The sequence below is a fragment of the Globicephala melas genome, chromosome 19 (genome assembly GCF_963455315.2).
Source record: "Globicephala melas chromosome 19, mGloMel1.2, whole genome shotgun sequence".
NCBI lineage: Eukaryota > Metazoa > Chordata > Mammalia > Artiodactyla > Delphinidae > Globicephala > Globicephala melas.
The window spans coordinates 62,464,570-62,479,773 of record NC_083332.1 but is presented as its reverse complement, the minus strand read 5'-3'; the positions used below and the strand labels follow the sequence as shown (position 1 = coordinate 62,479,773).

The window sequence follows — 15,204 nt, the reverse complement described above, 5'->3', positions numbered from 1 at the left end:
CGTATCCGTCACCAGTCAAGCCACGACAACTCCATCCCTCCAACCGCTAATCTGTGCCCCAGCTCTGTAATCTTGGGTTTGGAGAAGCGAACGTATATAATCTCTCAGGACTGGCCTTTCTCATTCAAGGCTCTCAGAGGGCAGGTCTGAGCGTGACGCTGGGCTGTGCTGCCTGCATGCAGTCCACAGAGCTGAGAGCTCACGGGCCAGTCAACTCCCTCACAGTCCAGAAGACGCCCTCAAGGAAAAAAACCTTTGGTTTAGCAAGCAATTATCGTCTAATGCAAATATAACGGACATGAACCTTATCCCGCTTTCTCGAGGCAAGCTATAGGTCACCCCAAAATGAACAAATATACAACCAGCACGTGAAGGAGGCGGGGAGGCGCAGACCCGGCCCAGGGCCGCCACCTCATCGGGTGTGCGCCAGGCGTGCAGGTGTGTGGCACGGGCGGAGGGAAGGAGCCGGCGCGACCCTTTCTCCAGACTGACTCTGCCTCTGGTCCCCGGCGCTACAGTGCCCGATGGTAACTTGCGATGGGATTCAGCGGGGGGAGCACGTGTCCGCAGCCACGGCAGGTTAGAAGCTGCAGAAAGAAAGTGGCCATGGCCACTCCTCGCAGAATCAGTATCCGCAGGACCATGCACCAGCTTGAGTGATGGGACACGGGCCAGGCAGACGCAGAAGCTGCTCCGGCCCACCTACCTTCTCCTTCTAAGAAAAGGCTTTACCCGTTTCAAGTTAAGGAACGGTCCTCTCTGTTTTCTCCTAATTCTTTTCCAATTCTGTTTTTTAAATTTAATGATTCAATCCACTCAGAATTTATGTTGGTATATGAAATGAGAGTCTAATTTAATCTCCTTCCAAACAACTAAGCAACGGTTCCAAACCATTTCTCATACAATCCACCCTTTCTGCCACCGCGTGAAACGCCACTTTAGTTACTTGCTAATTCTTAGACAAACTAGACTCTGCTTCTGGATTTCCTACTTTGTTCCATTAAACTACATGTTACTGAACCCAGCATTGACTTGTTGGGAGGAAACAACGTTCACATCTGCCAGTATCCGCCTCCTCAGGGTTTCTTTTCTGTATTTTCTCAGGAAGCAAAAGCCCTCACCTTCCTCCTCCAGCTCAGAATGTCTCTGAAATGAATGACACACTTGAAGACACATCACATATCTCAGAACATGAAGACACATGTGTTCAAACAATCAGCTTTAAAGGAAAACTATGATCTCGGTGATAAACTACAAGTTATTACTATTAAAGTGCTGCTTGCCAAACGCCGAGCAGAGGGCACCTGACTGGGACCTCCTTCAACAGTCAGGTGCCTACAAACCTCAGGGAAAGCTGGGACTGCCAGCACTACACCCCAGGAAGGTAGAAGAAGGAAGATCTACAAAGTAAATTCACATGGAAACGTGTGGAGTAAGAGACCTGGAACTGCTGACAAGACCAATGAAACTGTAGGAAAAATATAAAAGCATAGTATCAAAAAAAATTGTAGGAGGGAATTCCCTGGCCCTCCCAGTGCAGGGGCCACTGGTTCGATTCCTGGTCTGGGAACTAAGATCTCACATGCCGCACGGTGCGGCCGGGGGGAAAAAAAAGTAGGCAAAATAAAGAAAAATACCTATGGTCAAAGGTCATGCAGTGAAATGCTTAAAAATGCATGGGGGGGACTTCCCTGGTGGCACAATGGTTAAGAATCCGCCTGCCATCGCAGGGTACATGGGTTCGATCCGTGGTCCGGGAAGATCCCACATGCCGTGGAGCAACTAAGCCCGTGTGCCACAACTACTTAGCCTGTGCTCTAGAGCCCGCAAGCCACAACTACTGAGCCCGCGAGCCACAACTACTGAAGCCTGCACGCCTAGAGCTCATGCTCCACAACTAGAGAAGCCACCGCAATGAGAAGCCCACGCGCTGCCATGAAGAGTAGCCCCTGCTGGGCTTCCCTGGTGGCGCAGTGGTTGAGAGTCCGCCTGCCGATGCAGGGGACACGGAGTCGTGCCCTGGTCCGGGAAGATCCCACATGCTGCGGAGCGGCTGGGCCTGTGAGCCATGGCTGCTGGGCCTGCGCGTCCGGAGCCTGTGCTCTGCAACGGGAGAGGCCACAACAGTGAGAGGCCCACGTACCGCAAAAAAAAAAAAAAAAAAAAAGAGTAGCTCCTGCTCGCCGCAACTAGTGAAAAGCCCGTGCACAGCAATAAAGACCCAATGCAGCCAAAAATAAACAAATAAATAAAATAAAAAAGAAAAATACCCATGGTCAAAGGTCATGCAGTGAAATGCTTAGGAATGCATGGGGGTGGGGTGGGGAACTTTCCTGGTGGTCCAGTGGTTACGACTCTGCATTCCCAATGCAAGGGACTCAGGTTCGATCCCTGGTCAGGGAACTAAATCCCGCATGCCGCAACTAAAAGATCCCACATGCCGCAACTAAGACCCAGCACAGCCAAAGAAACAAATAAATTAAAAGAAAAAAAAAAAAGAATGCATCGGGGTACCTCCCTGGTGGCGCAGTGGTTAAGAATCCGCCTGCCAATGCAGGGAACATGGGTTCGATCTCTGGTCTGGCAAGATCCCAGACGCCAGGGAGCAACTAAGCCCGTGTGCCACAACTACTGAGCCTGCACTCTAGAGCCCGCGAGCCACAGCTGCTGAGCCCACATGACACAACTCCTGAAACCCGCAGGCCTAGAGCCCATGCTCCGCAGCAGGAGAGGCCACCTCAATGAGAAGCCCGCTCGCCGCAACTAGAGAAAGCCTGCGCGCGGCAATGAAGACCCAACACAGCCAAAAATAAATAAATAAATTTATAAAAAGAAAAAAACAAGAAGAGCCAAGTCCCCTGGGGGCTTTCCCCCGGGGTGATGATGAAGGAGGCCTGCAGCACACACACTGCCTGAGCCTGCAGCCAGGAGGTCGACAGCCAGAAACATCTAATCTGAACCCAGTCAAGGGCACTATGGGAGTCGAGACCAATGGAAAGTTACAGCTCCTCTCAAGGTAAACGAAGGGGCCGCCAGCGAAGGATGGACACGAGCATCAGGAAAACGCAGCCCCTCCTAGAAAGTCGAGCACAAGGGGCTTCACCCCATAACCAGGGGGCTCTGGGGCCGAACCTCCAGACCCCCAGCTCCTGAAGACGTTTCTGGACCAGACTAGGGAGGAAGGTCCTCCCCACGGTTACCAAAACCTGGTCGGGAAGCCGTCTTGTTCCAACTAAGCTGCCAGGGTGGCTGCGCCCTTCTGGAAAGATGAGGCCTGGGGAACGGGACCAGTCTGTGTGCAGCTCTGGTGACAGGCCCAGGGTCCGATAAAGAAAGCGTTTCTCAGGCTGCCGTCCCCCCTGAGGCGTCTGGGGCTCACAGGAGCCTGGTTCTGAGCATGGCTGGCCTTTGGGTAAAGTACCTCCTCCAGGGCCCCCGGGCCTCGGGTCCCGCACCACAACCCTCTGCAGCCACGTCAAAATCAGCGCCACAACCCCACGCATGTGTCCCTCCCTGGACCAGGCAAAGAGCAGGCATCCAGCGTCCTCGTATGTAGAAAGGGCCAGTGACAGGGTCACTCTGAAGAGAGAGTGCACAAATCACTGAGCACAGTGCTGGGCACGCTCCAACCATTCCTAAGGCCTAGCGAGTTCCATGTGTATCAGCTGCCTGCAGCCAGCTGTCATCTTAGAGGTCAATTCAGTCCAAAGTTCCCTTTTCATTTCCCTCCCCTTCACACAATCATCGAGTCCTAATTCCAGAGTCCAGAGGAGACTTGCAAGTGAGTTCGCTGTGCCCCGGGGCTTGGGGCCCCACTCCTTCCCCAAGGTCATGCCCCGTACCATCCTGTCCTCTGGGGCTGCTCCTCAGGCCTGGAGGCAGTGCCAACACCAGTCAGGTGTGCACGAGAGCAGGGCTTCGGCCGGGGAGTCCTGGAGCCTTCCTCCCCCAGAGCTCTGAGTCCAGGGCGGATCCGAGGTCCACCCTCTCCACACAGAGCACAGCAGCCCCACCCGCCTTCAGGTACCCTGAACAAGGGACACAGGTGCTGATGATGCCGTCCCTAAAAGGATGGGCAGGAAGAATCCAGCAACTGCATTAGGGACGGGGGGCAGGTGTGATCCCAGGATGGGCTTCCTGTTCCTTAGACTAGAGCACACGTGTGCAGGCAGCGCTTAAGATCTCATGGATATACCTTCGTCATCTTCAGGGCTCCTCCCTTTGGCTTTATCGCTGCCTTTAGTCTTCTGCTTCCACCCTGAGGTGTTAAAGTAGTGCATGCCTCCTATGAGGAAGAGGGAAAGTGTTTAACGACAATCAGGCTTGCAGGGGAACCCTCAGGAGAAGGGGTATTCCCAGACAACCAAAACAAAACAGAAGCTATCTGAAAGCTACGTGCACAGGATCTAGAAGCTGGGGTAATCATTCTTACTCTAATAGCTACTCATTGTAAACAATGAACTACTTCAACTGAAGTAAGTATTTCTGTAATTTAAATTAGCCAACGTGAGGGAATAAAAATGATGAACACAGGGCTTCCCTGGTGGCGCAGTGGTTGAGAGTCCGCCTGCCGATGCAGGGGACACGGGTTCTGTGCCCCGGTCCGGGAAGATCTCACATGCCGCGGAGCGGCTGGGCCCGTGAGCCACAGCAATGTCCCCTGCGTTGGCAGGCAGATTCTCAACCACAGCGGCACCAGGGAAGCCCTTGACATGCAGTCACTTTAAATGAATTTAAACAAATGAACAGCGGGAAGCGGCTTCCGCACGATGCAGCAGCAGCGGCCCCGGGCCACCACCTTCACCCAGACGCGCCCCGGACCACTCCTCACACCAAAGGCTCTGACTTGTCCAAGGTCTGAACCAACCACTGCTTAAAACGGGGGAAAGCGTCTCACAACGTGACCGGCTGCACCCTTCTTCACACACATTAAGAGAATCACAAATAAAACTGCCTCGATGTCCACCTGACACGGGGGTGTCTGGAGGTGACGGCTGTGCCACTGGGGGTACGTGTAGGCTGCTATGACCGGGGGTGGGTACGTATGTAGCAGTGGGAGATTTCACGTTTTCCCTGTTCCAACTGAATAAAGGGGGGAGTAAAAGTACAGGTGTCAACCCTTATGGTCCTTTGACCTAAGATCAAAAGAGACAGCCGGATGTCACGAGATCTCAATGTACGGTGCGACTCCAGTGTAAGAGCACATTATCTGCAGGCTGTGTTCACTTGCCTTCTGCACGCAAGGCATACACAGCCAGTTTGCAGCTCCTTACTAAACGTTCCTGGAGTTGGCTACAGCACATGGAAAACCTTTGTCAAGCAGCCCAATTATTACCAGAATTAAAGAGAAAAAAGAGAGAGACAACTCAAAAGAAGCAAAAATGGCTTGTTCAGACCTCAGACAAATTTCCTCCTCATAAACCTCATTTCAGAGCATCTGAGGGCTCACAGCGAGTAGCAGCCGAAGGTCCTCTTCACGATTTCGTTTTTCTGATGACGTCAAACAAGCAACATTTTCTGAATTTACTCACAAATGCCATAGGCTCTGCCTGTCACCTCTGTCTTCAAAAGATACACACCTAGAAGTTTCCAGAGTCCGACTGGATTCTGGACGAGATGCTGTTTCACCAACAATCTGCTGATCCCTTCAAATGTAGGGGTTAGCAGTCGCAACTGGAAACTCTGCAAAGAGCGATAGAGAGAATCAGTCCCACCAACACCACAGCACCCCAGGCAATGCAGACTAATTCCCTGCTGCACAGTCTTTCCTAAAAGCTCTGATATTTATTCACTTGTAATATTAACACCGTCCTGAAATGTGAAGCAATAGTCTGAGCATTACTGCAAAGTTTTAACATAACATCAAAAGAAAAAACAAACAACATCAAAACCTTAAAAGCAGTGCTTGCTTCGGCAGCACATACACTAAAGCTGGAACGATACAGAGAAGATTAGCATGGCCCCTGCGCGAGGATGACACGCAAATTCGTGAAGTGTTCCATATTTTTTGGACTTGAGGACACGGGAGGGGGAAGGGTTAGGTGGGACGAAGTGAGAGAGTGGCATGGACATATATACACTACCAAATGTAAAATAGACAGCTAGTGGGAAGCAGCCGCATAGCACAGGGAGAGCAGCTCCGTGCTTTGTGGCCACCTAGAGGGGTGGGAGGGAGACGCAAGAGGAAGGGGATATGGCGATATATGTATACATATAGCTGATTCACTTTGTTATACAGCAGCAGCTAACACAACAATGTGAAGCATTATACTCCAATAAAGATGTTAAAAAATAGTTTAAAAAAAACTAACTAAAATAAAATGGGGATGTTGATTAAAAAACAAAACAAAACAAAAAGCTTAAAAGCAAGCGAGCAAGTCAAAGAAATGCTGAACTCAAGGTGCGGAACACTGGCTGCCATTCTGTGAGCCGAGGCTCACAACTGTCCTGCAGGACCCAAGGAGCAAAGGCCACAGTGGCTGCCTAAACCCTTTGCTCCCCACAACTGCAGACGACTATTCCCTGTAGGACGTTCCCAGGTAGTCCACCAGTTTCCCGCCTGAATGTGTTTTATGTTATGGCCAACGGTGCATCTTAATTTCTTCTATCTCTGTGGCGGCAATTTCTTCATTTGTTTTATTTACTTATTTATTTTTAATTTTTTTTTCCTTAGTTCATCCTTGGTCTGCTGTTATTACGGAGAAAAGTAACTCCTTACTAAAGGAGTACGTTACATGTAATTTCCTGTTAGCAGCAGGTTAAACATTCCTCGTCCATACAATTACTGTCCCATTTAATTAATACCACTATTCTTGGCTCAGTGATGACCAGGAGGCATATAAGGGAGGACCATAGAGTGTGGACTGGGCCCAGTAACTGAGAAACGTCAGCGTGTTAGATCGAGTGGGGGGAAAAAGTCATTCTTCAAAGTCAGCTCTAAACACTGCTTGTTTAAACCAGATGACTTTCTTTAATTACTATTATAGCCACTGGTGAGGTTATCTGTTTAGACTTCACAAGTATGTGTGAATTGCCTACTTCAGTCCTTATTTATTTTCATAGAATAATCAAAGAATCTGATTAAAAATAATAAATTATGATTTTCCTTCTCAATAGAACTAAACAGCAAAAACAAAAACAAGTGTAATGCAGCTATAGTTGTCCTCAGACTCAGGAAATGTGGCCAGGAATCTAGAATAGGATTATGATATGAAATTGGTTCTCAAGTTATGGTAAAATACAATAACAATAATACATTATAACCTAAAATGTGAGAGTCGAGGTCCTAAGACAGGGCTAAAAAAAATCGGCGAAAAAGGCTGATTTTTCAGCTTAGAACTTAGGGTCTTTGTTTTCAGAGTGAAATGTTAACATTAACAGTGCCTGGAACACACCCTTCACACAGAGGGTCTCTGAATTTGAATCCATAACATGTCAAGCTACACGACAAAAGTAAAACACGGTTGCAAGGTACTTTGCTCACACGAAAAACTTTCTGACAGCCCACTTCGAGCATCTGGAAGGTGCTGGAATTCATCTGGGTGGGATCTGATCTATATGAGCTAATAGTTCTCTGCCAGAAATTGATGAAACTCTTACTCGATTCAATTTCAAAACGCCAGGAAGACGGGCAGAAAATACCAACACACGAAACAAGGACTAGAAAAGTCCAAGCAGGAACTGTGCGGCCTCGCCCCCCGCCCCTCCCTCGGGCTGCCCGCCCGCCTCGGCCCCCGCTCCTCCGCCGGCAGCCTGGGGCCTCTCGGACGACGAAGACCCGGCGGCGGGAGGGCATCTTCCCCACACATTACTTGCAGGACTCGGCCTCCAGGCCCGACGACACCCATGAGAGGCCTGTGGACAACATACGGCCACCTCCACCCGGTCTTGGCGGAGCTGCCTGGACTCCAGCCAGAGTAGGGGCCCCGCAGCCGCCCCGGCCCTGGCCCGGGACCCAGGCGGAGGGCCCGCAGCAGCAGACACGCAGCCGCCATGTTGACTCAGAAGCGGCGCCTGCGCGGTCGGGGCCTCTTCGGGGCGCCTGCGCGGTCGGGCGGGGCGGGGGTGGTGGTGGAGGGTTTCCTCGGAGCGCCTGCGCTGTGTGGGCCTCGTTGCGGCACCTGCGCGGTCAAGCTTGCCAAGCCTCAGTCCCCTGCTCGCGGATTCCGGCGCCGCACGCGGCGTCAGCGGCACCCCTAATCCGACTGGAGTTCTCTAGCGGTTTGAGGTGCCACCCTGTGCGGAGCGCCTCGAGTACAGCTGAAGCCAAGGAGGGCATCGGAACGCCGCGCCGAGCCGCCGCTCCCGTAGGGACTTGGCGCAGCGGGTCCCGGGACTTCAGAGCGAGCGAGGGAGCCCGAGGGGCGCGGAGCGTGCGCAGATGGCAGGGCCGCCCGCGGCCCTGACCCCGACTTCGACCCTCAGACCCGGATCCTGACCCCGACTCCGACCCTCAGACCTGGACCCTAACCCCTACTCCGACCCTTGGACCCCGGCGCGGTCTGGGCGCGAAGAGGGTGCTGCCGAGGGGAGGAGGGCTTCGCTGGTCCGGGCTCTGGCCGCAGAGCCTGCCCGGGTGGTGCCCGGAGGGTCCTGCGGACGGAGCGGACGAGGAAGGGGCTTAGGGTAAGAGCGAGGACTCCAGGAGAGGGTATCTGAGCCCCCCCGGCGCAGGCGGCTGGCAATCTTGGCCTACAGATGCTTAATTTTGGAGAGGTAACCATCTCGTCCACTGTTATTTTCTCCTGGAGGCAGGCTGACTCCCTCTGGAAGTCGTGCCCAGCTCTGGAGACCAGGATCACAGCCCGGGGGACTTAGTCCGCTCTATCCCTGGGAGGCGGGGTGGGGGTGGGGGGCTGTGGTTTTATCCCTGGGATTCCGGACCCCAGGGTCCCCGCCTCTTTCCCAGCCCCCCGGAGGTCTGGTGCTTGAACCCTTAGCCTTGAGACTGCTGATTGTGTTATGGTGACTTAAGTTTGTTTGTGTGTTTTTCCGTAATCCCCAAATTCCTAAGGTCATTAGATGATAACCAGTCTTACTGAGGGCCAGCTAGTGCCTGACTGTGTATCAAACATTCTTTTAATCTTCACAAGTGTGCAAAGTAAATGCTTTTACATCTATTTTACAGATAAGGAAACAGACTCAGAACACTTTAAAGTAACCTTTCCAAGGTCACAGCTAAGAATTAATGGCACAGAGTTTCAGAGATGGTCTGACTGGTTTCAGGGCCTGTGCTCTTCGCCCTATGGCTGTAAAGGTCATATGTGTCCCCCCCCCCCCGTCGGTCCTGAAGCTGCAAAGGTTTAGGGACTTTTTTTTAATGCAGCGTCCTGATTATAGGTCCCCCCTCTGGCAGCCAGGTTCTCGAGTGTGGTTGATTGTGGAGAGGGGGCTGCCCCTGTCCTGCACAGCTGGACTGCCTGCCTTCTCACTTTCTCTCTCAACAATCCATCCATCCTCCCCGGTGTCCTCCTTCACTGTTTCACTGTTTTTCTTTCACTGGTTAAACTGTCCCACCCACATTCTCCCGTCCACTCTCCCCAGACCAGTCCCGTAACCATGACCAGGCTTCCCAGTAGTTTCTGGCCCCCTTACACCCTATCAGAGCTTGTGCAACGCCGCCCTAACAGGAAGTGGCTGAGCCCCACCCTCACCCGGTTCCCTTCTCACCCAGCACAGAGAATTTGTGACTCACAGCCTCTAACAAATTTGAACGTGTTTCGGGAGAGTGTAAGATGCAGTCCTGTTAACACTGTTTGAAGTAAAAAGTGGTATTGGAATCTAAGCTCTTTGCAGGAGGTTCATTTGGAAGCAGTGCAGGGTGATAGCAGGAGCTGGGCTTTGGGAAAGTAGTGCGGGCTTCTGTCCTTCTGAGTCTGTGGCCTTGAGCAAGTGATTACCTTCTCCAAGCCTCAGTTTTCTCATCAGTAAAATGGGGATAAAGTTATCTGCAGAGTGAGGCTGATACTGGGTGTCCCACGGGGTTGTTGTAAAGATAAAATGCAATGAAAATACATGAAAGCGGCTCATCAGCTGGGAAGCCGTCCACATCCAGGATGTCGTGGGAAATGAGGTTCTGGGAAACATGAATTCACTCATCCAAACACATTTACTGAACAACTGTGCTTTGAGAGCTGGCTGCAACCCAGGCCTCAGGTGAGAGGTGGACCTTGACTCTGAACCCCGCCCTGCTCAGTCCCACCACTGCAGTGGCCTCGGGCGATGGGGGTTCAGTTAGAGAATTCAGATGCCCAGTGGCCTCAACCCTGGCAGAGAAGGACCTGGGTGGGGGGAGACCGGCTCCTCCCGGGCCCCACTCCTGAGGCACCGCCTTCACTTTCCTGAGCCACTCCTGTCCATCACCTGCTCTCTGTTCTTTCTGTACCTTGTGACTTGTGTTTACTCAGTTCTGCTTCCTCAGCTCTCGGAACCCTGTGCACATCAGGACCTTTGGGCTTGGCTTCCCTTAACTGTGTCAGAGGCCATCGTGGTGAACTGACTGCGGCCCAGGCTTGTCTAGGCCTCTGTATCACCTCCCTGTCACCAGGCGGGAAGGGCAGGGGAGCAAGGCGCCTCGTCCTGCTGCCGTCCCTGTGACCCTTGCTGGGCTCCTGTGCCGCCAGCTGTCAGCCGAGGGGCTTCAGGCAAGCTGCTCTGAGGACATCTGTCCGTCCCCTTGTCTGTAAAATAGGAATAACACTTTAGCAGTCTGGGACAGAGGTTGATCTTTTGGGCCATCTTTGGTTTTAAGATATAAGCTCTGTTATTAATATCAGAAAAAATAATTTTTTGCTTCTTCACAAATTAGGCAGCTTGGCTGCAACTAAAGTGCTAAACTTTTTATTTAAATCACAGTTCCAATAAGGAGCTACTGTATAGCACAGGGAACTATATTCAGTAACTCGTAATAGCCTATAATGGAAAAGAATCTAAAAAAAGAATAGATAGGGACGTCCCTGGTGGTCTAGTGGTTTAGAATCCACCTTCCAATGCAGGGGGTGGGGGTTCAATCCCTGGTTGGGGAACTAGATCCCACATGCCTCGGGGCAACTAAGCCTGCGGGCTCTGGAGCCTGAGTGCCACCACGAACACTAAGACCCGACGCAGCCAAATAAATAAATATGAAAACAATAAAAATAGAAAAGAATGTATATACATATACATATATATTTATATATACATGTGTATGTATAACTTTGCTGTGCACCTGAAACTAACACAACATTGTAAATCAACTATATTTCAATAAAAATTTTTAAAAAAGCACAGTGACTCCACACTCGGGCCTGGTCTTTGGAACCCTTTGGCTGTTGCATAAGGTAATGACTAACTGTACCCATAATGGTGAGCTGCTGGGCTGAGGCTGTCTTGCAGCTTTGAATGACCTGGCCTATACCTAGATCTTTGCAAAATGTTAGGTTGTCATCTATAAAATACACTCCCCTGTGGAATGTTTGAACAAAGTCATCTGCATTTTGGTAAATTTTGTTTCTGGACTGCACATCTTTCTTAGGAAACGATTTCTTCTCGTGTGGCTCACTAATTGGGTTTTACTCACACGTACAACAAGATTTCATAATATCAGATTTGTTCTTGAAAGGAGAAAAGTCCATTATTATTAGCAAAAAACCTGTCCAGGAACTCGCACATGACTAAGTAGCTATGTATTCCTCAATAGTTCTCCAGACGTGGGCGTGGGATTCTGGACAGACATTTAGGAGGGGCCTGGAAAGGGCAGGTCTGTGCTAACACCCAGAGTTCTGGACACACATGCCAAATTCATTAATTTAACCACTTGCTCTGTTGATTACATCAGTTATCCATTGCTGTGTAACAAATTACCCTAAACTCAGCAAGTTAGAACAACCAGTGTTTATTGCCACATGGTTCCTGAGTGCTTGGCCTCTCACCAGGCTGCAGTGCAGGTGACGCCTGGGGTTGTGGTCACCTGAAACTTGCCAAGTGTCCAAGGTAACGCCCTTGCCTGGCTCCTGGCCCGTGGCAGCAGCTCCTCACCGTGTGACTCCATGGGCTTCTCACGTAATGAGGTGCCACATGGCAGGGACAACCCAAGGGTATGAATCCCAGGGGGCAGGGGTCATCGAGGGCCAGCTTGGAGGCCGCTGCCCGCAGTGATGGTTGGAGAAGATGTCTGCTGTTCATACCTCTCAGTAAAGCCCATCCGCTGGGTTCCTCACTACCCATCGTGTGGCCCTAGCCCTTTGCAGCGTCACGCTAGTCACCACATTGGGTAGTTCAGGGAGAGGACAGTCATCCCCCAAGTCCTTCCTTAGGACTCATAGGTTTTTTTTTGGCCGAGCCACATGGCTTGCGGGATCTTAGTTCCCCAACCGGGGATTGAACCTGGGCCCCGGCAGGGAGAGTGCCACATCGTAAGCACTGGACCGTGAGGGAGTTCCTAGCACTCGTGTTTGCAAACGGGGAGAGGACTTTGCCTTTGGGGTCACGGAGTAGAGGCGTGAGTTGACAGTGCTGCCAGCACCCTCCGAGCTGTGGTTGGAGCGGGCGTGGCCACAGCAAAGGGGGAGACTGCAAGGGAGCCTCCAGATCCATTTGCAGCGAGTGGGCACCCCCATCGTTCCCCTGTCAGGGGCCAACCCCTTTCCTACAGTGTGAGTTTGCAGTGGCTTTTCTGTCTGTTCACATTGGGGTTTGCCTGTCCAGGTCCTTTAGCCACTTGGGAGCCACAACCAGACACCCAATGTTCACCTCCACGCCCTGGCACCTGTTCAGAAGCCTTGTCTGGGTCCCGCTGGCAGGAAAGAGGGATCGTGTCTGGATGAAAGTTACAGGCTTGATATGTCTCTGGTCCCTCGGGTTACCTGTTAGGGGGATGACAGGTTAAGGAAAGAAGGAAGGCCTCACTGTTCTGTGTTTTGTCTCCTGGGAGCTCCCCATTGGAGGTGCCCTGCAGCCAACAGGATGCTCTGGGATCCTGTAGCCACTAGTCAGATTGTGTGCCCACAACACACAGCTAGCAGCTGTCACGGAGAGGCTCCGTTTCACCCACTGGACAGAGCATGCCGTCTCCCGGAAGGAGGACGGTCCTAGGCCTTCGTGCTTTTCCATATTAAGACACAGAGTGGCCACCGGCTGGCTGCTTCTGGACCCCAGAGGTCTGTGGCTGTTAACGGTTTATCAGCACATCAGTGGTGGGCCTGCCTCTGCAGATGTTCCACAAACCGCATTGAAGTTGGACAGTCACAGCAAAACGGGGAAAAGACAGTGACGAGCGAGTGCTTGCAGAGGTCCTGGCCTTTCCTGCCAGCCCACTGAGGAAAACCCACCTTCCTCCGAACTCCTGTCCCGTTCCCTCAAACTCAGAGGTGGCTGGCCCATTCTCGATATTCTGTACGGCAGAACAGAAAGACAAAGGGCAAAAATAGCTCAAAAGAAAGGATGAAAGAGGCAGAGGATGGGGAAAACACACCAGTGCTGTTACTGGTCCAAAGCAAAGCTGATGGGGAGATGGGGTAGGAGGCTGGAGTTTCTGGGGGCGAGTTTTGGGGAGATTGGTGACAGGCCTGCAAAGAAGTTGCAGCGAAGGAGGGAACTGGAGAGAAAGGGAGATTTTTGTGGTATAAACTGAAGTTGCCTTTGACAGATGTTGCATGGCTGTGTCCTGGGTGCTGAGGACACAGCCGTGAACAAAGTGATGGCTGGTCTCAGTGGCCTCCCGTTGCAGTGACAAACCCTGAGGCGGGGTGATCAGGCTCCACAGAGAAGGGAACCTCTGAAAAATTGTGGTGAAACGTGCATAACATAAATTCTGCTCTCGTGGAAGGGGAGGGGAAGGCGGAAGCTGGGAATGTGCAGGTGGGAGATGCTCTGTGGCCAGGTTGGGTGGAGGGAGGTGGAGGGAGGCAGGGCTCAGGCCAGGGTCAGAATGCCCAGTGGTCAGGACCCTTCCTCTGTGCTGGAGGGGCTGGAGGGCTTTGAGCCCAGGACCAATTGCTCTGTTTTGTAAGCATGATTTGGACTGCTTCGTGGAGAGCAGACTCTAGACAGATGGGAGGTGGGGAAGGGGAGGGCAGGAAGACCCTGCGTGGGCGGACGGGCGGTGCGGTGACAGGGGTTGGTCTCCAGGAGGCCCTGGAAACCTGGGGAGCTTCCAGTTTCCCCCAGTGGCTGGCCGCTTGGCTTGCCTCGCAGTCCCAGGGAGGCCAGGCTGGCCGAGCACAGCGTCAGCACACAGGACAGACTCAGCGCAGATGCGGTGCAAGGCGAGGGCTGAGCGCTCAGACAGGCCTCCTTCCAGGACAAGCTGCTGCGGCAGTGGCCACGAGGCTCAGGGGTGCAGGCACGGCTGCCTTTTCTCTGTGATTGACGGGGTTGATTTGACAGAGGAAGAGGTGGCCGCTTCTACATAGAATTTCAACCATGGCTCACATACTCCGCCCTCTCCCGTGGATCGTTGAAAAGATAGACCAGCACAGGCGGCTGGGCACCAGGATCTCCCAGCAGCTTCCCCCAAGGGGTCCTGTGTTTCCGGAATTCCTCTTGTGGCCCCTCCAGCCAGCCCTGGTTGGAGAGGGCACAAGAGTTGGTCAGGTCAAGCTGGAGATTATTCGGAGACAGGAGGATACTTGGCTTCACAGATGCCTCAGATCACAGCGTGCAATTTGGGTTTTGCCGTCGCCACCCCTGCTGCTTTATGTTTTATTTCGTTTGACAGTTTATTTGTTACTTGGGCCCTAAGGCAATCCTATATGAGGTTACAGTTTAATAAACAGAATAAACAAAACAAATCCCGTAGACTGTGTTTACAATCCGTCTCTACTGGCAGAAGGGAAGAACTGAAGCACCGTGAGGATGGACGGGGAGAAGCTGGCCTGGCCGGAACTCGCGGTTGCCACAGGGGTCACAGCCCAGAACACAGGAGCCCAGGGGCAGCTAGAGCACTTCTACGTGCACGTCGGTCCTTTTAGAACCCCTTTAAAGTTGGGACGTAAATCTGGGTTTCAGTGACAAACTGTATTAATTCCTGTAACACCGAATGCCCACGCTGTCCCCAGATTACCATATCGTGGGAGTTAGGTGCACGAGCACAGCACCCGCACAGGACCCCGAGAAGCAGGCAGGGGCTGGTTCTTAGGCTGAGGTCAGTGCAGGAGCTGGGCGGCTGGCGTCCAGGCCCTGCAGCCCGGGCCTGGGCAGGGCACGTCCTCCACAGCAAACCCATCG

General features: G+C 52.3%; 1 protein-coding gene and 1 non-coding gene across 2 annotated transcripts in view; one reads left to right on the top strand and one right to left on the bottom strand.

Moving 5' to 3' along the window:
* Window positions 1-8,012, bottom strand: part of SPG7 (SPG7 matrix AAA peptidase subunit, paraplegin) — a 30,927-nt gene extending 22,915 nt beyond the window's left edge. The window contains 3 exon segments of the mRNA XM_030849443.3: window positions 4,196-4,285; window positions 5,580-5,682; window positions 7,812-8,012. Coding sequence (XP_030705303.1) covers window positions 4,196-4,285; window positions 5,580-5,682; window positions 7,812-7,994 — 376 coding nt within the window. The 5' untranslated portion in view covers window positions 7,995-8,012.
* Window positions 5,902-6,008, top strand: LOC115848653 (U6 spliceosomal RNA). Its single transcript, XR_004037788.1, has one exon. It is a non-coding gene; the product is annotated as a U6 spliceosomal RNA (small nuclear RNA).
* Window positions 8,013-15,204: the final 7,192 nt, after the last annotated feature.